This window comes from Scyliorhinus canicula, chromosome 3, assembly GCF_902713615.1.
Source record: "Scyliorhinus canicula chromosome 3, sScyCan1.1, whole genome shotgun sequence".
NCBI lineage: Eukaryota > Metazoa > Chordata > Chondrichthyes > Carcharhiniformes > Scyliorhinidae > Scyliorhinus > Scyliorhinus canicula.
The window spans coordinates 270,693,515-270,718,672 of record NC_052148.1 but is presented as its reverse complement, the minus strand read 5'-3'; the positions used below and the strand labels follow the sequence as shown (position 1 = coordinate 270,718,672).

The window sequence follows — 25,158 nt, the reverse complement described above, 5'->3', positions numbered from 1 at the left end:
ACTGCCGGCTGCTCTCTCCCTCCAATCAGAAACATTAAAACTTAAAAGTTGGATTGGAGGGAGAGAGCAGCCGGCAGTGTCAATTTCAGCGGCCGGCTCACTTTGATCCGGAGAGGGAAGCTGCTCTCACTGAAATAATCAGCCGGCCGCTGAAATTGACACTGCCGAGGGGGGGGCGGGTGTTGGGGGGGAGAGGAGGGCCCTGCGGGTGTTGGGGGAGAGAGGAGGGCCCTGCGGGTGTTGGGGGAGAGAGGGGGGCCCTGCGGGTGTTGGGGGACGGGGAGGAGAGGGGGGGAGGGGGGGGAGGGGGCGAGCCGGAGGGTGTGGGGAGGGGGCGAGCCGGAGGGTGTGGGGGGACAGGGGGCGAGCTGGACGCTGTGGGGGAGAGCAGGAGGGTGTGGGGGAGAGGGGGAGAGGGAGCGAGCCGGAAGGTGTGGGGGGAGAGGGGGCGAGCTGGACGCTGTGGGGGAGAGCAGGAGGGTGTGGGGGAGAGGGGGAGAGGGAGCGAGCCGGAGGGTGTGGGGGGAGAGGGGGCGAACCGGAGGGTGTGGGGGGAGAGGGAGCGAGCCGGAGGGTGTTGGGGGGGAGAGGGGGCGAGCCGGAGGGTGTGGGGGGAGAGGGGGCGAGTCGGAGGGTGTGGGGGGAGAGGGGTCTAGTTGGAGGATGTGGGGGGAGAGGGGGCGAGCCGGAGGATGTGGGGGGAGAGGGGGCGAGCCGGAGGGTGTGGGGGGAGAGGGGGCAAACCGGAGGGTGTGGGGGGAGAGGGGGCGAGCCGGAGGGTGTTGGGGGGAGAGGGGGCGAGTCGGAGGGTGTGGGGGGGAGAGGGGGCAAGCCGGAGGAAAAAAAAAGAAATTGACACTGCCGGCTGCTCTCTCCCTCCAATCAGAAACATTAAAACTTAAAAGTTGGATTGGAGGGAGAGAGCAGCGGGCAGTGTCAATTTCAGAGGCCGGCTGATTTCAGTGAGAGCAGCTTCCCTCTCCGGATCAAAGTGAGCCGGCCGCTGAAATTTTAATTGGATCCACGATGGGGGTTTTAAATTTATTTTAAAATCTATGCATGCGCTTCCCATTGTGAGTCTACGGGGGTCTGACCTCCCCCCCCCGCCCCCCCCGCCGTATCACAGCCAATCCACCTAACCCGCACATCTTTGGACTGTGGGAGGAAACCGGAGCACCCGGAGGAAACCCACACACACGGGGAGGATGTGCAGACTCCACACAGACAGTGACCCAGCTGGGAATCGAACCTGGGACCCTGGAGCTGTGAAGCATTTATGCTAGCTACCGTGCTGTACCGTGCCGACAAGCCAGAGAACTACAGACCAGCGAGTCCAACGTCAATGGTTGGGAAACTATTGGAGGAGATTCTGAAAGCGAGAATCTATCTCCACTTGGAGAGGCAAGGTTTGATCAGGAATAGTCAGAATGGCTTTGTCAGAGGGAGGTCATGCCTAACAAATTTGATTGAATTTTTTGAGCATGTGACCAGGTGTATAGGTGTTTTAAAAATAAATTTGGAGTACCCAATTCATTTTTTTCCAATTAAGGGGCAATTTAGCGTGGCCAATCCACCCACCCTGCACATCTTTGGGTTGTGGGGGCAAAACCCACGCAGACACGGGGAGAATGTGCAAACTCCACACGGACAGTGACCCAGAGCCGGGATCGAGCCTGGGACCTCAGCGCCGTGAAGCAGCAGCATTAACCACTGTGCCACTGTGCTGCCCCCCCAGGTGTATAGATGAGGTATTGCAGTTGATGTAGTTTACATGGATTTCAGCAAAGCCTTTGACAAGGCCACACATGGAAGACTTATTAAGAAGCCAAATGCACGGGCAGCACGGTAGCTCAGTGGGTTAGCACTGCTGCCTCAGGGTGCCCGAGGTCCCAGGTTCGCTCCCGGCCCCGGGTCACTGTCCGTGTGGAGTTTGCATATTCTCCCCGTGTTTGCGTGGGTTTGGCCCCCACAACCCAAAGATGTGCAGGTGGATTGGCCACGCTAAATTGCTCCTTAACTGGAAAAAATGAATCGGGTACTCTAAATTTTTTTTTAAAGAGCTGGATATATATTTGAAAGTGATGAATTTAGAGGACTGCGGAGATAGGGCTGGGGAATGGGACTAACTGGGTTGCTCTTTTGGGAGGTGGTGCAGCTACGATGGGCCGAATGGCCTCCTGTGCTGTAAACCACAAACAAAAGTAACAAATAAACATAACACTCTCGCTCACACACACGCACTCTCACACACACACAAGCATTCTCACACACACACACATAAATACTCTCACCCATACACACACATACACAAACTCTCACTCACACACACATAAGCACTTGCTATTTCACGCAAACACACACTTTCTCTCTTTTACACACATACACTCTTTCCCGTCACACACACCCTCTCTCACACATATTATTATAATCTTTATTAGTGACACAAGTAGGCTTACATTAGCACTGCAATGAAGTTACTGTGAAAATCCACTCGTATCTTGGAGGAGATTCATCCCATTGTGTCTGTGTTGGTTCTGAAACAGCTAATCCAATTGGTCACATCCTCTCTCTATTTCTCTTCAGCCGTGCAAATTCTTCCTTTGCGAGTTTACATCCAATTCCCTTCTGTAAGTTTTGTTTGAATCTGCTTCCACCGCCCTTTCAGGTCGTGCATGCTAGATCACAACAATCCTCATCCTACCTCTGGTTATTTTCCAATTACCTTAAATTTATGTTGTCTGGTTACAGACAGTCCACACATTGTCTTTTCCAAGTACTCGATCAGAAGACCTACATCATTTTCAACACTCCAATTAAATCTCCCACCAGCTTCCTCTGCTGGAAGACGAACTTGATCCCAGTTTCTGCCTGTTATCCCTTCCACGTTTACAGGTTTGCTGTTGAGACAACCGTAGTGGGTCGTATCTCAAACAACGATGCGTCAGAGTACAGGAGGGAGATAGAGAACCTAGTGGAGTGGTGTAACGACAACAATCTCTCCCTCAATGCCAGCAAAACTAAAGAGCTGGTCATTGACTTCAGGGAGCAAAGTACTGTCCACACCCCTGTCACCATCAACGGGGCCGAGGTGGAGATGGTTAGCAGCTTCAAATTCCTAGGGGTACACATCTCCTAAATCTGTCCTGGTCCACCCATGTCGACGCTACCACCAAGAAAGCACAACATCTATACTTCCTCAGGAAACTAAGGAAATTCGGCATTTCCACATTAACCTTTACCAACGTTACAGATGCACCATAGGAAGCATCCTATCTGGCTGCATCACAGCCTGGTATGGCAACTGCTCGGCCCAAGACCGTAAGAAACTTCAGAGAGTCGTGAACACAGCGCAGTCCATCACACAAACCCGTCTCCCGTCCATTAATTCCATCTACACCTCCCGCTGCCTGGGGAAAGCGGGCAGGAAAAACAAAGACCCCTCCCACCCGGCTTATTCGCTCTTCCAACTTCTTCCATCGGGCAGGAGATACAAAAGTCTGAGAACACGCACGAACAGACTCAAAAACAGCTTCTTCCCCACTGTCACCAGACTCCTAAATGATGCTCTTATGGACTGACCTGATCCCTTCACACATCGTCTCTACTGAGTACTACTGCACTCCTATCTGCTTCACCCGATGTCTGTGTCTATGTATTTACATTGTGTGTTTCCCCTATGTTTCTTCTTCATGTACAGAATGATCTGTCTGAATTGTACACAGAACAATACTTTTCAGTGTACCTCGGCACACGTGACAATAAATATATCCAAATCTTCCTGGGCATAAGTGGCATTTATGGGGTAAGCCCAGAGAGGAGCACATAGTGGGGCCCTAACAGTACCAGGGGTTCTGCTGGTGTAATGGATCATACTGCCAGTGAGCTAGCCATTAGGAAAGATAGCTGATGTGTTGGGCACTTTGGATCCGTGAAGCAGACATAGGCCACCAACACTGAAGATGGTTCAACACTATTTTATTAACTCTTATAAAATGCTAGACATACTATTACTGTGGGTTTACACAATGCTAGTTTAACTAGAGACCTGTGCCTGTCCGAACCAGTTGAATCACTCAGCACGTGCTGAGAGTCTGTACTGTAAATGATGAGCTCTTGTGCTTCTGAGAGGCAGCATCCAGAATGAGCGGGAAAGTGGTGCCCAGTGTCTTTATAGTGCACGTGTGCTAACTGGTGATTGGCTGCGGTGTTTGTGCATGTTGATTGGTCCTAGTGTATGTCCATCTGTGTGTGTGTCTGCACCATGATATACTGGTGAATATTATGACAATAGCCTGGGGCATCTCTTCTCTACAAGGGAGATGGCCTAGGACTGATCTAATAGAGATCTTTAAAATCATGAAGGGATTCAACAGGCTCAATGTAGAGAAGATGTTTCCACTTGAGAGAGGCCAAAACCAAATATGAGAGAATCACTAAAAAATCCAATGGGGAATTCAGGAGAAACTTCTTTATTCAGAGAGTGGTGAGAGTGTGGAACCCGCTCCCACGGGGAGTGATCGAGGTGAATAGTGTAGAAACATTTAAGGGGTAGCTGGATAAACAGATGAGGGAGAGAGGAATAGAAGGATATGCTGATGAAGTCAGGTATGAGGAGGCTCGTGTAGAGCTGGCATGGACCACTTGTCTGTACAGCCTCTTTATGTGGTGTAAATTGGATGTAATTCTATACAGTTCTTCCCAGTTTTTACATTCATAGATATACCTGTAGATATGGACTGAGTGTTGTGGGACTGAGGTGTTGGGTGTTCTGCCGATACTGACCTTGCTGTGACTGGTAAATCTTTTCCGCGTCCCTTTACAGCTATCCAGTACTTTTACTTTGGTCACCTGGTTGTCACGGGCCTGGTAATTAACCTTGCACTTTCCAGAGACGTCAACCTAGACAGCGAGGGAGAGAAAAGAGATAGTGTGAAATAAACTGGAAGAGGAGATTGGGGGTGGGGGGGGGGGGACGGAAAGAGGGAAAAGTTGAACAAGAGGGTAAGAGTGAAAGCTGAAAGATAAAGAACCGAATGTGATAATAGGAAGCAGAAGATAAGAACACGTCTTTCATCTTGGGTTGTCAACTCAAGTTGGACGTATTCCTGGAGGCTTCATCACGTGACCTCTCAACTCCAACCCGCTTGTTCGCACTGCCCAGAACACTCCTGCAATTGGTCACCCAACATGTCCACCTTGGCCGTGCTCCACCTTCTCGTCGACGATCAGAGATCAAACAGAGTTTTCATTGGATGATTCTTGCTGTCAAGTAGCAATTTTCCCAGCGTCCAACATTTGTATAACTAGCGAACAAAGTGCTCAAATTAACCTTTTTATTCTCAATTATCTTATTCCCTCTCGGGATTTCTCTGCTGAGTCAAGCTCACGGGGCGGTGTCCTGGAGATTAATTATCATCGATTGTTTTGAAAACCCATCTGCTTCACTAATCCCCCTTTAGGGAAGGAAATTTGACATCTGACCTTCTCGTCCTGCCCCTTTGATATGGCCGAGAAAGCCACTCAGTTCAAGGGCATTGAGGATGGCAACAAATGCCCACATCCCACGAATGAATTTTTGAAAACCCATCGAGTGAAATTAAATGGAGTGGGAGTAGTGAGCTGGAACAGTGTATTTCAATGTATCGTGACATTGTGAACTCACCACATCCCTGGTGGATCCCTGCATAAAGACAGGTTTACCTGGGTCTCACTTGTGGTTGTGAGCTGGACTTGGAACAAGCTGGCCAGGCCTCTCTTGATGTTCTGAATGATCACCGGCTCATTGGAAAATGAGTAGAAGGTCTTCACCTGGAGGATGAGAAAAGTCAAAGTGTAAGTGACCACGCTTGGCTGTGGGATTAGGTTTCAGAATGTGTCGGCAGCAACAATAGTAACTTGGGAAAAATGCTCCCCAGGACTGTAGTCAGACTACATTTGACACTGAACCATGGAAGAAGATATTGGAAACTGTAATTAGCTGCACGGAGAACAAGGAGCTGACTTGATTGTTCTCCCTGTGTGGCCCGAGGAGTGTGAGTTCCCCTGCTAACTATGGGGTGATACCATGTGTATATAGGGTCAGCCAGATAGGAACTGACTGACAGAGATAGTGGATCCGGTAAAGTCTGACTGGGCCTTTTTGTACATAGTACGTGTTGTAAATAAACCTGGGGTTAAGCAGGTCATGGCACACTTATGAGACTGGGTGAATTGATATTCGCAAAGGGGGGGAATACACACTTCCTCATTGAGGGATGGAGCGCCCCCTTCTGCACAATGTATAAAACCGGAGGGTCATGCACTGTGTGCTGGCTCCTGTAGTAGAATAACTGCTCTGTATTCTTGTTCTGTTGCATTAAACCTTTTTTCCTTTGACTCAACCTGTTTGGTGTGGATTCCTTTCCCGACCTTACGATAGTCTCGGATGTTAGTCACCTGATTCCTATTCGCCTTTATTAAAGAAATCAACGAGGATTTAAATCCTTTAAATTACAGTTGAGAGGAGAGGGGAGAGAGAGATAGGGAGGGAATTCCAGAGTTAGGACCCAGGCAACTGAAGACACAGCCAGCAATAGAAAGAATTTAATCGGGGATGTGCAAGAGGCCAGAATGGGAGAGTAATCCTCTAATAACCAGTCATTATTATGAACTGTGTACTTTCTGACTGTGTGAATTATCACCGAGTTTATGATGCTGGGATGAACTTTGTTTCCAGAGGCAGGAGGGTTGGCAACAAGGGGACAAAGATTTCAGATAATTAGCAAAATTCCCGGAGAGGAGAATTGCTTTCACACAGCAGGGTTTGATGATCTGGAATGTTCTCACCGGCAGAGCAGTGGAAACAGATGCAGCGTAAACCCTCAAACGGGAATTGGGTGAATATCTGGAAGATAAAATATTGCAGGGCTATGGGGGAAAGCGCAGTGGGAGTGGGACTAATTGGATAGCTCTTTCAAAGGGCCGACACAGACATGACAGGCTGAATGGCCTCCTTCTGGATTCTATGATAATTGGATGAGCTACTGGAGGATTGGTTACTGTGGAATAGTGGGCGAAATTCTCCCAAAACGGGAGAAATCGTAAAGCTGCCGTAAAACCCGGGCGGGTTTTACGGCAGCGCGCCCCTTCCCGACCGGGGACCGATTCTGGTCCCCGGTCGGGGCTAGCAGCCCGACGCCGTAGGCTCCGGCAAGACGGGCTTAACGAAAATCGTTAAGCCCGCTTGCCGGAGTTAGCGCCGGCTGACGCGTCATATGACGTCAGCCGCGCATGCGCAGTTTGGAAGACGCCAACCCGCGCATGCGCGGGTGACGTCATCGCGTTTTTGCGCGAAACCCGCGCATGCGCGGGCCGGGTTGCCCCTCAGCCGCCCCGCGAATGGATACTGCGGGGCGGCGGAAGGACAAGTAGTGCGCGGGCATCGGGCCCGCTGCCCGCGATCGGTGCCCACCGATCGCGGGCCCATGGCACCCTTGGCACGGCCGTGGTACGGCCGTGCCAATCGGTGCCATGGTTATTAATAGCGAGTTTGTGACGCCGTTTTTACGAACGGCAAGACCAGGTGTGTTTGCCGTTCGTAAAAACGGCGGAAAGGGCTGGGACTTCGGCCCATCTAACAGCTGAGAATCGCTGCCGGCCGTAAAAAAACGGTGGCAGCGATTCGGGTCGGGACTTCAGCGGGGGGGTGGGAGAATAGCGGGAGGGCGGCAAAAATGTCGGGAAGGCCCTCCCGCTATTCTCCCACCCGTCGTGGGGGGCGGAGAATTTCGCCCAGTATTTCAGCAAAGAGTCAGTGTCTTCAGGATAGAAGCAGACACACGGGGGGAGGAATAAACTCCCTAGATCGTCCAAGGCAATAATGTTGTATCTTTCAATATAAATTGAGTTAAGAAACGGGCGGCACGGTGGCGCAGTGGTTAGCACTGCTGCCTGCGACGCTGAAGACCCGATTTCGATCCCCGCCCCGGGTCACTGCCCGTGTGGAGTTTGCACATTCTCCCCGTGTCTGCGTGGTCATCCCCACAACCCAAAGATGTGCAGGGTAGGTGGATTGGCCACGCTGAATAGCTCCTTAATTGGAAAAAATAATTCGGTACTTTAAATTTTGTAAAAGAGTTAAGAAACAAAGCAGCCATAAGACCATAAGACATAGGAGCAGAATTAGGCCACTCGGCCGATCGAGTCGTCTCTGCCATTCAATCATGGCTGATATTTTCTCATCCCTATTCTCCTGCCTTCTCCCCATAACCCCTGATCCCCTTATTGATCAAGAACCTATCTATCTTTGTCTTAAAGACACTCAGTGATTTGGCCTCCACAGCTTTCTGCGGCAAAGAGGTCCACAGATTCACCAGCCTCTGGCTGAAGAAATTCCTCCCCATCTCTGTTTTAAAGAATCGTCCCTTTATTCTGGGATGGTGTCCTCTGGTTCTAGTTTTTCCTACAAGTGGAAACATCCTCTCCACGTCCACTCTATCCAGGACTCGCAGTATCCTGTAAGTTTCAATAAGATCCCCTCTCATCCTTCTAAACTCCAACGAGTACAGACCCAGAGACTGTAAATGTTCCTTATAGGACAAGTTCTTCATTCCAGGGATCATCCTTGTGAACCTCCTCTGGATCCTTTCCAAGGCCAGCACATCCTTCCTTAGATACGGGGCCCAAAACTGCTCACAATACTCCAAATGGGGTCTGACCAGAGCCTTATACAGCCTCAGAAATACATTCCTGGTCTTGTATTCTAGCCCTCTTGACATGAATGCTGACATTGCATTTGCCTTCTTAACTGCCGACTGAACCTGCACATTAACCTTAAGAGAATCATGAACAAGGATTCCCAAGTCCCTTTGTGCTCTGATTTCCTAAGCATTTCCCCGTTTAGAAAACAGCGTATGCCTAAAATCCTCCTTCCAAAGTGCATAACCTCACACTTTTCCATATTGTATTTCATTTGCCACTTCATTGGCCACTCTCCTAGCTTGTCCAAATCCTTCTGCAGTCCCCTTGCTTCCTCAATACAACCTGTCTCTCTACAGATCTTTGTATCATCTGCAAACTTAGCAACATTGCCTTCAGTACCTACTTCCAGATCATTAATGTGATCTAATTAAATAGGAGCAAGGGTCGAAAGAGCAGAATATGGCTACCCCCTGCGTCTGTGTTTCTACCCAAGCACCAGGTTTTGGTCCTAAGGTATGGTAGAGATTCCACAGACTCTTTCAGAACGTGTTGGCAACCAGGGCCGATGAGTCTGGGAGAAAGCATCTAATTGGTATGGTTTGGACAGCTGGCCCACGGCATTGGGGTGAAATGTTGAGGATCGGCCTGGGGCCGGGAGGAGTGTATCTTGCTCCTCGTCCCGTCTTTTGGAGGAAGCAGTAAGCCAAGGCCCTGTCCGCTCTCTCTCACATGGACATTCTCCCCAGTGTCCTCTCTCAAACAACATCACAAAAACAGATTATCTTTCATAATCACATTGCTATTAGTGGGATCTTGCTGTGCACAAATCTCCTACATTACAACAGTGGCTACATTCCAAAGGTACTTTGTTGGCTTTATAGTACTTTGGGAGTCGTGGTGGGTGGTGAGCGTCACAGAGCCACTGTGGCACAGAAGGAGGCAACTCTCAAATGCATAACTGGTCTTTCTTTCTTCTTTCTTTTGCCTCCTCCCCCTCCACCTCCGATACCCTCAGGTCCATTCTGCCTCTCACCATGGAAGCTGACGATGAGCTCAAGGCGTTCCAGCTGCCATACCTAGCCTGATACCCGCCCTGGTGGGGTAGCTCGCTACCACCTCCTACAGGAGGTCAGTCCATCCTAGCGCACCGTGGGGAGCTCAGCCTCCACACTCAGACTGGCTTCAAACAAAGTTAGAAAATTGGGAACTCCCTTGACAAGCAGTATCCCACTGCCCCCCCCCCCCCCCCCCACCACCCCCCCCCCCCCCCACCCCCCAACCCCGCCCACCACCTGGCCCCCACCCCAGCTCACCCACCCTTCCCCCCGGAAAACACTAGCAAAGGTCGGGATCTGGGAATAACTGGATGAGCCTCTTTAGAAGAATCCTCACTCTGCTGGAATTAAGGCAGCTGTTCCCCAGTTTAAGACATTCAGGTTCATCCAGCTGAAAGGGACGAGAGGACATGTCCCCACACATTGATGCACTTTACTCTGGATGTGACATCAAGTAAGCGCAAAGTCGCTGATAAATCTATTCTTTTTTGAATTAAGATTACTAAACACCCTGACTTTTGAACTGCCAAGCTGGCCCATCTGCTATTAGCAGCCTCTGGGATCATAGACTCTGAACCTTAAGCAACGCGTAGGCTCAACCTTATTACCGTCAGTGTGTAATTTACATCTTATCTCATAATAATAGTTGCAACACTTCACAGAGTTAAAGCTCACCCTCCAATACAGAATGTTGTGAGTTGGCAATCTTGCAAAGCAGCAAGATGTCTTGTAAAACTGTCGTTTACAAATCAGAGTTAAGTTCCACTCACTCAAGTCCCACTAGCGGGCTGGATCAGTGTGGGTACACTCCAAAAATACTCCATCGTCTGTGAAATGCTCTGGAATGTCTTGTGGTCGTGAAAGGGACTATGTCAATGCAAGGGGCGGGAGCCTCCGTTCCTGAGACTAAGTGTTGACGCCGGGGCAGGATTCGTGGACTTTCACCACAGCAAATCCTAGACCGATCTCTGAGGGGCTAGTACCGGCGCCACGTGGAACACAATCAATTCCAGTGAAAAATGGTGCTGGATTCGCCAGGTCCGTGATTGACACTCAGGAGGCTGACAAGCTGCAGCCGCACATACACATTACGCACCCCACACACACTCAGCCCAGCCGCACATACATTACACTCCCCACACACACTCATCCCAGCCACACACACACATTACACTCCCCACACACACTCATCCCAGCCTCACACACACATTACACTCCCCACACACACTCATCCCAGCCACACACACACATTACACTCCCCACACACACTCATCCCAGCCGCACATACACATTACACTCCCCACACACACTCATCCCAGCCGCACATACACATTACACTCCCCACACACACTCATCCCAGCCTCACACACACATTACACTCCCCACACACACTCATCCCAGCCGCACACACACATTACACTCCCCACACACACTCATCCCAGCCTCACACACACATTACACTCCCCACACACACTCATCCCAGCCTCACACACACATTACACTCCCCACACACACTCATCCCAGCCCCACACACACATTACACTCCCCACACACACTCATCCCAGCCGCACACACACATTACACTCCCCACACACACTCATCCCAGCCCCTCACACACATTACACTCCCCACACACACTCATCCCAGCCACACACACATTACACTCCCCACACACACTCATCCCAGCCGCACACACACATTACGCTCCCCACACACACTCATCCCAGCCGCACACACACATTACACTCCCCACACACACTCATCCCAGCCGCACACACACATTACACTCCCCACACACACTCATCCCAGCCCCACACACACATTACACTCCCCACACACACTCATCCCAGCCTCACATACACATTACACTCCCCACACACACTCATTCCAGCCACACACACATTACGCTCCCCACACACACTCATCCCAGCCGCACACACACATTACACTCCCCACACACACTCATCCCAGCCGCACACACACATTACACTCCCCACACACACTCATCCCAGCCGCACACACACATTACACTCCCCACATACACTCATCCCAGCAGCACATACACATTACACTCCCCACACACACTCATCCCAGCCACACACACACATTACACTCCCCACACACACTCATCCCAGCCGCACACACACATTACACTCCCCACACACACTCATCCCAGCCGCACACACACATTACACTCCCCACACACACTCAACCCAGCCACACACACATTACACTTCCCACACACACTCATACCAGCCGCACACACACATTACACTCCCCACACACACTCATCCCAGCCGCACACACACATTACACTCCCCACACACACTCAACCCAGCCACACACACATTACACTCCCCACACACACTCAACCCAGCCACACACACATTACACTCCCCACACACACTCAACCCAGCCACACACACATGACACTCCCCACACACACTCAACCCAGCCACACACACACATTACACTCCCCACACACACTCAACCCAGCCACACACACATTAGTGTGCGTGGGGCTGTGTTAGGGGCTGGTTTAGATCACAAGGCTAAATCGCTGGCTTTTAAAGCAGACCAAGCAGGCCAGCAGCACGGTTCGATTCCCGTACCAGCCTCCCCGGACAGGCGCTGGAATATGGCGACTAGGGGCTTTTCACAGTAACTTCATTGAAGCCTACTCGTGACAATAAGCGATTTTCATTTCATTTCATTACACTCCCCACACACACTCATCCCAGCCCCGCACACACATTACAATCCCCACACACACTCACCCCAGCCGCACACACACATTACACTCCCCACACACACTCATCCCAGCCGCACACACATTACACTCCCCACACACACTCATCCCAGCCGCACACACACATTACACTCCCCACACACACTCATCCCAGCCACACACACACATTACACTCCCCAAACACACTCATCCCAGCCGCACACACACATTACACTCCCCACACACACTCATCCCAGCCCCACACATTACACTCCCCATACACACTCATCCCAGCCCCACACATTACACTCCCCACACACTCATCCCAGCCGCACACACACATTACACTCCCCACACACACGCAACCAAGCCGCACACACACATTACACTCCCCACACACACTCATCCCAGCCACACACACCCATTACACTCCCCACACACACTCATCCCAGCCCCACACACACATTACACTCCCCACACACACTCATCCCAGCCGCACACACACATTACACTCCCCACACACACTCATCCCAGCCGCACACACACATTACACTCCCCACACACACTCACCCCAGCCGCACACACACATTACACTCCCCACACACACTCATCCCAGCCGCACACACACATTACACTCCCCACACACACTCATCCCAGCCCCACACACACATTACACTCCCCACACATACTCAACCCCAGCCAACAAGATGGCACTGGTTGCGCTGGAACGCGCCCATACACCTGATGGGTCAGATCGGGCCAGAGGGCACCTAGGGGGGATGGCCTGGGGGAACCCATATGACCAATGACCCTAAGTTCACAGTGGGCTGTTAGTGGTGCCTTGCCGCCGCCGGCAATGGTGTTCCGTGCCCGTCCACTCCGACCCCACAGCCCACCTCCTGGCCAACCCCCGCTACTCCCCCCGGCCCTGGCAGAAGCCCCCCCTAGCCACCGGCACAACTGTCAGCAAACTATGGCGACGTTGGACACTTTCTGTACCCCCTCTCTCTCCCTCAGCAGCCAAGGCACCAGTTTCACGATTTTTAAAAGCGCAAGTGAACCTCGGTATTGGTAACGGAGCCGGTCGGAGGCATTAAGCTTGGGTTAATATGGGCGGGATTTACAGACCGCCCCGCCGCATGTCACATGTTTTTCCGTAGGGGAGGCGGCCCGCCAGTGGGATATACTGGTCCTGCCATTGTCAGGAGGATTTCCTATTGACAGCGCCCCTCGTCGCTGGAAATCCCGTGCGCCAGCATGGGATCGGAATTCCCCGCCAGCGTGAACAGCCGGTGAATCCCGTCCAATATAGTTTGTGATTGTGCAACTCATCTTCCCTTGGCCACGGACACAGAATCCGAGGCTGAACCTTGAACTCATGTGTCACACCGGGCTGCCTGCCAAACCCCTGTGACTACCCTATAGTTGCTGAGCTGCATGTGTCACCGTTTCATTGGTCCATTCCAAATCTAGACATCACCGCATCAACTCTTTAATTGGGTTAGTGATGTAATGACCATCAGGAGGTCAAAGTACCACAGGTTACCGAGCAACAAGAAATAGGTTCACTGCTGGCAAATTCCTTTTGAAACTGTTGACGAAGAATAGAACTGACCCATTCACAAGATCAGAACACAGAGATAAGGGGATAGATACCTGACCCATTGTAGTTCATGCACCCATGACAACAACCTTTATTACCAGCTGCAATGTCAACTATCTGATCCCTGCATAAGTTAGAGGTTTCTGCGTCCACTCCCTTATCCACTCCATTCCAAGTCTCGACAATGCCCAAGTCTGTGGTCTTTGGCGATTAGAAGGACAGCAGGCATTATCTGGGAACAACACCAAAATCATCGTTGTCGCTGGGTCAAAATCCTGGAACTCCCTCCCTAGCAGCACAGTGGATGTACCTACACCAGATGGGCTGGAGCAGGTTCAAGAAGGCGACTCACCATCCCCTTCTCAAAGGAGGGGCAATTAGGGATGGACAATAAATGCTGGATATTCATGAAGTAATAAAGAAAAAAATTATCTCCTTAGATGAAGATATTCTTCCTGACATCTAACACTAAATTCTTGTGAACTCTGTCTCTTTACCGGGCAGCACGGTGGTGCAGTGGGTTAGCACTGTTGCCTCGAGGCGCAATTAGTGCCATGAGTTTACTAAAAGATGATCAGGGGAATAGATAGAGTAGACAGTCAGAGACTTTTTCCCCGGGTGGAACACACCATTACAAGGGGACATAAATTTAAGATAAATGGTGGAAGATATAGGGGGGGATGTCAGAGGTAGGTTCTTTACCCAGAGAGAAGTGGGGGCATGGAATGCACTGCCTGTGGAAGTAGTTGAGTTGGAAACGTTAGGGACCTTCAAGCGGCTATTGGATAGGTACATGGATTATGGTAGAATAATGGAGTGTAGATTAATTTCTTCTTAAGGACAGCACGGTAGCATTGTGGATAGCACAATTGCTTCACAGCTCCAGGGTCCCAAGTTCGATTTCGACTTGGGTCACTGTCTGTGTGGAGTCTGCACATCCTCCCGTGTGTGCGTGGGTTTCCTCCGGGTACTCCGGTTTCCTCCCACAGTCCAAAGATGTGCAGGTTGGGTGGATTGGCCATGGTAAATTGCCCTTGGTGTCCAAAATTCTATGATTAACCTAGGACAAAAGTTCGGCACAACATCGTGGGCCAAAAGGCCTGTTCTGTGCTGCATTTCTCTATCTATCTATAAAAACCTAGCGTCCCAAGGTTGCTGGTTTGAATTAATTTTAGGGGTGAAATTTAAGGAGGAAAAACTGGACTTGCATTTATACGCCGTCTTCTACATCCTCAGGATGTCCCAGAGAGTGTTACCGTCGATGAGCTACTTTTGGAAGTGTAGTCACTGTTGCCATGTAGGGAGATGCAGCACAGTGAACCCCGACAAACAGCAATATCATGATGGCTAAATAATCTGTTTTAGCTCAGGTTAATCAGAGAATAACACAGCACCGACCGTACCTTCCCCTTCACCCAGTGTATGAGAACTGGGTTCTTCAAGGCTGCTAGGTTGCTCTTCCCTAGAACTCCTCCTGCAGTGGTGTCTTTAAAGATGTTTTTGTCGTCAGTCCGTTCACTCACGTTTTCAAAGTTGACATCGGTAATCTGGGAAAGGAAACGTAACGGACACTAATTAATAGCAAACTCTGAGCGCTAGAAATCCAAAGTCAATGGAAGCCATTATAATCTGGATTATGCTGCCTGCCGGAGTGGGGGGGGGGGGGGGGGGGGGGGGGGGCAAATTTAATAGTAACTTTCAAAAGGGATTTGTAAAAATATTTGAAAAGAAAACAACATTTACAGGGATATGGGGAATAAGCAGTGGAGACTGGGGCTAATTGGGTAGCTCTTTCAAAGAGGTGCCATAGACTCAATGGGCCAAATGGCCTCCTTCATTGCTGTATGATTCAATGATTACGTTTGAAAGATTATTACAGAATGTGACAGGGTAGACCTAGGGTGGGGTTTTGCCGCTCTGTCAGGGCAGAGGCCGACACCGTAAAACTGTTCACAATTGTAGCCATCTGGGATGGCCACTTCCAGAATATAAAATGGATGTTTGCAAAGACTATAGGGAAATACGGACAATGCTGGGAAAGCCGGCAGGCACAGAGCCTGGATGCGTATTGAGAAGGCAACTCCCAGACGAGACTGAAACTGTAGGTCAATTAACATATTGATGGCCCATCTCCGGGAACAAAGGAATGACACTCAAGTAACCGATACTATAGCAGACATCCCGGTGCCAGAAAAGCACAAACAAAGCAAGGCCAGCGGCCACCAAAGACACGCCCAGCCATCAGGGCACCCACCCCTTTATTGGTCAAGATCAATACGAGTGATCAAGGTACGGCGCAATTAATTGGGGCCAAGTTCAAGTCCCGCCCAAAAACGCGCGAAGCCCCCTTTGGGTATAAGAAGAAGCCCCCGAGAGAGAATCGCTCTCTTGGACTCGGCTCTCGAAGCGGAGAGACCCGTCCACCAGCTGCACCAGAAGCAGTAAGTCCAAGGTCAACGCTCGCCATCAGACGGACGACCTTAGCTGTTCTCCTGTTACACCTTCGCACCCAACAGCCTCAGATCCGAACAACGGCCATTGTTCCTCTGACTCAGTGGGCACCCGAAGTTAAGTATAGGCGTTAGCGTTAGAGATAGTTTAGTTTGTGGTATTTTGTACATGAGTATATATTACTGTGTGTGTAAATAAATAGTATTGACTTTGAACTAACTAACTGGTGTATTGGTTCTTTGATCAGTATTCGGGTTTGAACCTTGTGGCGGTATCGAAAGATACCTGGCGACTCTAGAGCAAACATAATCAGGATTAAGGAAGGCGACCATATTGACCACTGTATTTAGAACCAGATAAACAGAGCAACACAATGGAATTGACTTCAGCAGGGCAATAAAATCCTACCAGCGTAAAATTCTGCACTGAAATGGAATGAAAATAGCTTATTGTCACAAGTAGGCTTCAAATGAAGTTACTGTGAAAAGCCCCTAGTCGCCACATTCCGGCGCCTGTTCGGGGAGGCTGGTACGGGAATTGAACCGTGCTGCTGGCCTGCCTTGGTCTGCTTTAAAAGCCAGCTGTTTAGCTCTGTGCTAAACCAGCCACTGTTTCTGCTTTGGGGGGTTTGGGGGAAAGGGGTGTAGCGGGGAGGAGTCGGCGGGAGTCACAGAATTATTCCTGGGCAGAAGAAGCCTATTCAGCCCGTCATATCTGCACCTGCTCCCTTAATGAACATCATGGTTTGGTGCCGTTCCCCCTGCCTTTCCCCCTGCACATTGTTCCCATTCAAATAATCATCTAATGACCTCTTACATGCCTCACTTGAACTAGCCCCCACCACACTTCCAGGGCTGTCCAGACCCAGACCACGACCAAATTAGGATCCATAAATGTAAGATGCAACGCTGAATTCAGAAGAAACATCTTTGCCCCGAGAATGGTGAGAATGTGGAACTCACCACTTCAGGGAGTGGCAGCAGAGACACATTTCAGTGGAAGATAGATAAATATGTCAGGAAGAAAGTATATGTCACAAGGGTTAGATTTTTAAAAATGGATTGTTAGAGGCCTGGTGTGGAGGAAAACCGCTGGGTTTGCTCTCAGCCGTGTCCTGGAGATTGATTGCTGTGCTTCCGCGGGGAGTCGGTAACCTAAAGCCTTATCCACGAATGGCAAAGATCCCAAAATCACAGATTCACCGCTATTATACTTTGTTTAATGATATGTGGATTGCTGCTTCTGGGATTTCTCAACCGCTATTCTGGGCAAAATGGTGCTTCACAGCGCCAGGGTCCTGAGTTCGATTCCCGGCTTGGGTCACTGTCTGTGCGGGGTCTCCACGCTCTCCCCGTGTCTGCATGGGTCTCGTCTAGGTGCTCCGGTTTCCTCCCACACGTCCCGAACGACGTGCTGTTAGGTGAAAAGCAAATTACTGCGGATGCTGGAATCTGAAACGAAAGGGAAAATGCTGGAAAATCTCAGCAAGTCTGGCAGCATCTGTAGGGAGAGAAAAGAGCTAACGTTTCGAGTCCGATGATTCTTTGTCAAAGCTAACAGACAGAGAAAGACAGTATAAATATTTCCCACTTTCTCTGTCTGTTAGCTTTGACAAAGAGTCATCGGGCTCGAAACGTGAGCTCTTTTCTCTCCCTACAGATGCTGCCAGACTTGCTGAGATTTTCCAGCATTTTCCCTTTTGTTGCTGTTAGGTGAATTGGACATTCTGAATTCTCCCTCTGCGTACCCGAACAGGCGCCGGAATGTGGCGACTGGGGGCTTTTCACAGTAACTTCATTGCGGTGTTAATGTAAGCCTACTTGTGACAATAATAAAGATTATTATTATCTACACTAATGACAATGGGGATATTGAAAAGTTTTCTGCAGGAGCTGGGAAGTGTGTCTGGCAGAAGACAGGATCAGAACCAATTTCTCTCGGGGAGGTGCAGCTGCACACACCCCTCGCAGGTCCAGAACGTCAGGGAACCACAAATGGATGGCATTTTACGAATTTGTAAAAACAAATACTCCAGTCAAATAATTGGGATGAAAACGGCGTGGATCGATCCTAAAATTAAAACCATCAAACTCAGGAAATACTCATTAGATCTGGCAACGTTTGCCTGATCACCGCAGGTAAAAGGCTGCCAACTCAGGCTGGACCTCGCATCTCCAATAGCCCTGCCCAGTCAAACAACTTCTTTTGAAGTATCTCTTTGCTCACTTTTGGGATTACGGAGCAAAGGGGGTCGCAGAGAAAATGTAACATTTGCAGAACACTGCAGACTCGGAATAGTGTTTACAAGAGTGCAAATAAATAAATAAAAGCAACTACCGCTGAACCACCCCCCATCCCCCACTCTACCGTCAGTAAGGACAAGTGCGGTGGGCAGCCCTTAGCGCAGTGGGTAGCACTGCTGCTTCACAGCTCCAGGGTCCCAGGTTCGATTTCCGGCTTGGGTCACTGTCTGTGCGTAGTCTGCATGTTCTCCCCGTGTCTGCGTGGGTTTCCTCCGGGTGCTCCGGTTTCCTCCCACAAGTCCCGAAAGACGTGCTTGTTAGGTGAATTGGAAATTCTGAATTCTACCTCCGTGTACCCGAACAGGCGCCGGAGTGTGGCGACTAGGGGCTTTTCCCAGTAACTTCATTGCAGTGTTAATGTAAGCCTGCTTGTGACAATGAAGATTATAAAAAAAACAAAAGTAAGAAAACACCTGGCCAGGTGCATAATTCAGGATATGTCTGTTACTGGGATCTTCCTGTTCCTCACGAATGGAGGTAAACACTTGCAGGAAGTGGTCACAGAGGGAGAGAAGAGAAGATAAAGTTGAGGAAAAGACAATGGAAAACATTCTTCTGTTGCTCCCCCACCCATCTTTGGCTCCAGCACAGCCAAATGGCCTCCTTCAGTATCTCATTGCTCGATGGTTAAAATGGTCACCATTAAACAGAACCTACCACAATTCGAATAAGTTGGTCCTCTTCATTGGTCGAATTTCTCCATAACAAGTCAACGTTGATGTTGGACACAATTTTAAATCCAGCACACTCTGTTCCTTCGCCCGTGTCTAACCGTACCTCCGCTGTATAACTGTATTTGTAGATCTTCTCCGCATTAAACCTTGGTCCACCGCGTGCTGCTGGTTTAAAAAGAAATAAAAATGAAAGTAAAGAGGATTCCCAGCGGCATTGCACATGACGTGTTCTTGACAGGAATATCTCAGGTAGCATTACTTTGTTTCAGGTCTGTGACAGTTCTTCACGGATTGCTTCACATCTTCAGGAAGTGCAGTACAGCTGGCTTCAGGAAACCAGCTCGGCAACAGTGACGGGAGACAGTGGAAGAGATCTAAGTGAAGGGAACCAGGTTCTGCATGTACACTCATGACACCCAGCCCTACCTCACTTCTTTCTCGAGCCCCTTCACTTATGGCGACACGGTAGCACAGTGGTTAGCACTGTTGTTTCGCAGCGCCAGGGACCCGGATTCGATTCCTGGCTCGGGTCACTGTCTGTGCAGAGTCTGCACATTCTCCCCGAGTCTGCGTGGGTTTCCTCCGGGTGCTCCGGTTTCCTCCCACAAAAGTCCCGAAAGACGTGCTGTTAGGTGAATTGGACATTCTGAATTCTCCCTCTGTGTACCCGAACAGGCGCCGGAATGTGGCGACTAGGGGATTTTCACAGTAACATGATTGCAGCGTTAATGTCAGCCTACTTGTGACAATAATAAATATCGTTATTATTGCCCTTTGATCTGTCAAATGGCTCATCTGACATCCAGTCCTGGGAGAGCAGAAACCTCCTCCAACTAAATATTGGGAAGAATCAAGTTATTGGTCGGTCTCTTTGATCCCTAACCATCGATTCCAACCTTTTCCCTGATGCTTTCCTGAGGCTGAATCAGACTGTAAGCCAACTTGTGACAACAATAAAGATTATTATTAAAACTTTAACCTTCCGCGCGATTCCGAGCGGTGCTCCCGACCACAGATCCGTAGCTGTGCTAAAACCGCCTCCTGCCGCCTCTGTGACATCCTTTCTCTGTCCCTGCCTCAGCCGACCTGATGCTGAAACTCTCTCCCATACTGTCGTTGACCTCCTGATTTGACAACCTCCAGCTTCCCACCTTCCATCCTTCACAGACCTGAGCTGATCTAGAGTTCTGCTGCCCATATCCTGACCAGGTCTCATTCAGCCATCACTGTCTGTATTTGTGGGTCTATCAGGGCTCACAGTCTGGCAACACATCCGTTTTTAAAAGATCATCCTGATATTCAGTTCCCTGCAAGGCCTCACTGCTCCCTAACTCTGCAATCTCCCCCAGCCCCAAAATTCCAGATCTTCTGGCATTTTGAGCTGGGGGGGTCAAAGAAAAATACAAGACTGGGTTTGGTAGATTTCTGTGAGATTTGTGAGGTGAGATTTTAAATGTTACGGAATCAAGATGGGTAGATGGTGTTAAATCCAGCCATGATCTGAATCATAGAACAGGTTCCAGGGGCTGGATGTTTTCATCCTGTTATCGTGTTAGGAGTCCTCGTTGAAGATTCTATTAAGGTTTACGTGCAGGTTCAGTCTGCAGTCAGGAAGGCAAATACTTTTTTTAAAATTTAGATTACCCAATTATTTTTTCTATTAAGGGGCAATTTAGCGTGGCCAATCCACCTACTCTGCACATTTTTGGGTTGTGGGGGCGAAACCCACGCAGACACGGGGAGAATGTGCAAACTCCACACGGACAGTGACCCAGGGCCGGGATCGAACCTGGGACCTCAGCTCCGTGAGGCGGTTGTGCTAACCACTAGGCCACCGTGCTGCCCTAGGAAGGCAAATACATTGTTAGCATTCATGTCGAGAGGGCTAGAATACAAAAGCAGGGATGGACGTCTGAGGCTATATAGGGCTCTGGTCAGACCCCCTTTGGAGTATTGTGAGCAGTTCTGGGCCCCGTATCTAAGGAAGGACGTGCTGGGGCCTTGGAAAGGGTCCAGAGGAGGTTCACAAGAACGATCCCTGGAATGAAGAGCTTGTCGTATGAGGAGCAGTTGAGGACTCTGGGTCTGCACTCGTTGGAGTTTAGAAGGATGAGGGGGGATTCTTATTGAAACTTACAAGGTTCTGCGAGGCCTGGATAGAGTGGATGTGGAGAGGATGTTTCCATTTGTAGGAAAAACCATAATCCGAGGGCACAGCCTCAGACTGAAGGGACGATCCTTTAAAACAGAGATGACAAGGAATTTCTTCAGCCAGAGGGTGGTGAATCTGTGGAACGCTTTTCCACAGAAGGCTGTGGAGGCCAAATCACTGAGTGTCTTTAAGACAGAGATAGATAGGTTCCTGATTAATAAGGGGATATGGGGTTATGGGGATGAGCCATAAACGATTTGGAGGAAAATGTAGCCGGTCTGATTAGTAAGTTCGCAGATGACACCAAGGTTGGTGGAGTGGCAGATAGTGTTGAGGATTGTCAGAACATACAGCATGACATAGATAGGTTGGAGATTTGGGCAGAGAAATGGAAAATGGTGTTTAATCCGGACAAATTGGGCAGCACGGTAGCATGGTGGTTAGCGTAAATGCTTCACAGCTCCAGGGTCCAAGGTTCAGTTCCCGGCTGGGTCACTATCTGTGCGGAGTCTGCACGTCCTCCCCGTGTGTGCGTGGGTTTCCTCCGGGTGTTCCGGTTTCCTCCCACAATCCAAAGATGTGCGGGTTAGGTGGATTAGCCATGCTAAATTGCCCGTAGTGTCCTAAAAAGTAAGGTTAAGGGGGGGGTTGTTTGGGTTACGGGTATAGGGTGGATACGTGGGTTTGAGTAGGGTGATCATTGCTCGGCACAACATTGAGGGCCGAAGGGCCTGTTCTGTGCTGTACTGTTCTATGATTCTATGATCTATGAAATGTGAAGTTATACATTTTGGTAGGTCTAACATAGAGGGGAAATATACCATGAAGTCAGAGAAATCTGGGCATGCAGGTCCACAGAGCTTTGAAGGTGGCAACACAAGTGGACAAGGTAGTCAAGAAAGCAAACGGAATGCTTGCCTTCATTGGACGGGGCATCGAGTATAAAAACTGGCAAGTCATGCTACAGTTGTATAGAACCTTGGTAACACTGCACTTGGAATATTGCGCACAATTCTGGCTGCCACACTACCAGAAGGATGTGGAGGCTTTGGAGAGAATGGAGAGGAGGTTTACCAGGATGTTGCCCGGTCTGGAGCGTGTTAGCTATGGGGAGAGGCTGAATAGACTGAGACTGTTTTCATTAGAAAGAAGGAGGTTGAGGGGTGACCTGATAGAGGTCTACTAGATTATGAGGGGCATGGATAGGGTGAATGGGCAGGCACTCTTTCCCAGGGTGGAGGGGTCAGTCACCAGGGGGCATAGGTTTAAGGTCCGTGGGGCAAAGTTTAGAGGAGATATGCGAGGCAGGTTATTTACACAGAGGGTGGTGAGTGCCTGGGACGCGTTGCCAGGGGAGGTTGAGGAAGCAGCTACATTAACGGCGTTCAAAAGGCATCTTGACAAATACATGGATAGGACGGGTATAGAGGGATACGGCACAAGGAAGTGCTGAGGGTTTTGGCCAAGGTTGGTATCATGACTGGTACAGACCTGGAGGGCCAAAGGGCCTGTACCTGTGCGGTATTGCTTTTTTGTTCTTTGTTCTATGATTGACTGGTGGAGCAGACTCAATGGGGCGAATGGCTTAATTCTGCTCCTATGTTTTATGGCCTAAGAGTCTGGTGTGTTCCCACATCTTCAGACTCATTTTGAACAATAGACGGGAGATTTACCAGTGGATTATGAAAAGTGGCATCTTACATCAGTTCACCACACATCACCAAACTGTCCATTACTACAAATAAAAGCCAATCATGAAAAGAAGGAACAGGGCCATTTTCTGATGCTGCCAACGAAAGGGAAACTGCTGGAAAATCTCAGCAAGTCTGGCAGCATCTGTAGGGAGAGAAAAGAGCTAACGTTTCGAGTCCGATGACTCAAAGAGTCATCGGACTCGAAACGTTCGCTCTTTTCTCTCCCTACAGATGCTGCCAGACCTGCTGAGATTTTCCAGCATTTTCCCTTTCGTTTCAGATTCCAGCATCCGCAGTAATTTGCTTTTTTCCGATGCTGCCAAACTACAGCAAGAAACAATTAATCTCTAAATGACCTGAGGATGTGTCCAAGGCGAATCAGCTTCTAACTGTTGAAGATTTGCCTATTTTCCAGGATCTAAACCTCATGACATTAAAGATACAGATCAGATACATCCAGATGGACTATGACTATGGAAGGATGCATTGCAATACTCTCCTGTCACTATTTATTGGGGAGCAATGCCAGGGGAGTCCTGATATAACTTGTTAAACTGTTCTCACTCCTGATCCATGTGTTGTTTATTCTGAGGCAGAGATCACCTCATACAGGAGGTAGGTGTATGTGTGTTTTACAGTTCGCTTGGGGAGTCTGAGTTGCTATGGCAACATACATGTTGCAGTCTGGAGCTATGGAGAGTGATGGTCAAGGCTCCAATTTCTTTCCATCACATGGCAAACCAGGAATCTCTGACACTCTTACCGCCTGACATTATTTTGAATTACTCCGGAGCTTGGCAAGCTGGTTTCTGTTGCTTTCTCCATGGCAACACCTCAACCAATCATTGTCGACTGGCCAACCAATCAGCAGCCCTTTTTCCCCCATGTAGTACAAATTGTTGTCATCACTTGAAATTTGGTATTCTTGCATTTTGTCCTGATAAGGGCAAGATGGAAAAGAATCAGAATTTACAGTCCAGAAGGAGGCCATTCGGCCCATCGAGTCTGCATCGGCTCTTGGAAAGAGCACCCTACCCAAGCCCATACCCCCACCCTATCCCCATAACCCAGTAACCCCACCCAACACTAAGGGCAATTTCGGACACTAAGGGCAATTTATCATGGCCAACCCACCTAACCTGCACATCTTTGGACTGTGGGAGGAAACCAAAGCACCCGGAGGAAACCCATGCACACACGGGGAGAATGTGCAGACTCCACACAGACAGTGACCCAAGCCGGGTAATTGAACCTGGGACCCTGGAGCTGTGAAGCAATTGAGCTAACCACTATGCTACCGTGTTGCCCTTCAGCAACGTGTCTCTTTTCAGCGACATTTAATTTCTGAATTACCAAGCGACTCAGTTGACAAAGGATTAAGTTAACAAAACTAGACAAAAAATTGCTGAGGCGCAGTTTTAAGTTCACTGAGAAACAGAAGAAATACCGCTGTCCTCACACATGAAACATGCATCGGAGATGTTAGATAAATGTAACTTTTTGTTGTATTTGCAACCTGCTTCTCCCCACCTAACACAGCTCCCGCTCTGATTCCATTTACTAATCCGCGCCTTAAGTTTTATTATTCAGCATATTGAGACACTGATCTCTTTGATTATATGCATGATGTTTGCTCAAACTCTATATCTCTCCCTATTTAAGCACTCCGTCGACAAGCTCTGTATCACTGCTATCCACTAATAACAGACCGGTGCTGGGGCGTCTTATAGAATACAATATGTGGGACAATGTGAAGTGCACACATATTTTAACAGTAATTATTGTATTAAAGTGCCTGATAAGTTAAAGTCTTCACAAA

The 25,158-nt window shown here is 49.4% G+C and overlaps 1 protein-coding gene across 1 annotated transcript in view; it reads right to left on the bottom strand.

Moving 5' to 3' along the window:
* The window catches only part of LOC119963775 (microsomal triglyceride transfer protein large subunit-like), a 73,292-nt gene that overhangs the window by 41,751 nt on the left and 6,383 nt on the right, over window positions 1-25,158 (bottom strand). Inside the window, 4 exon segments of the mRNA XM_038793061.1 lie at window positions 4,783-4,899; window positions 5,701-5,808; window positions 15,469-15,612; window positions 19,477-19,658. Coding sequence (XP_038648989.1) covers window positions 4,783-4,899; window positions 5,701-5,808; window positions 15,469-15,612; window positions 19,477-19,658 — 551 coding nt within the window.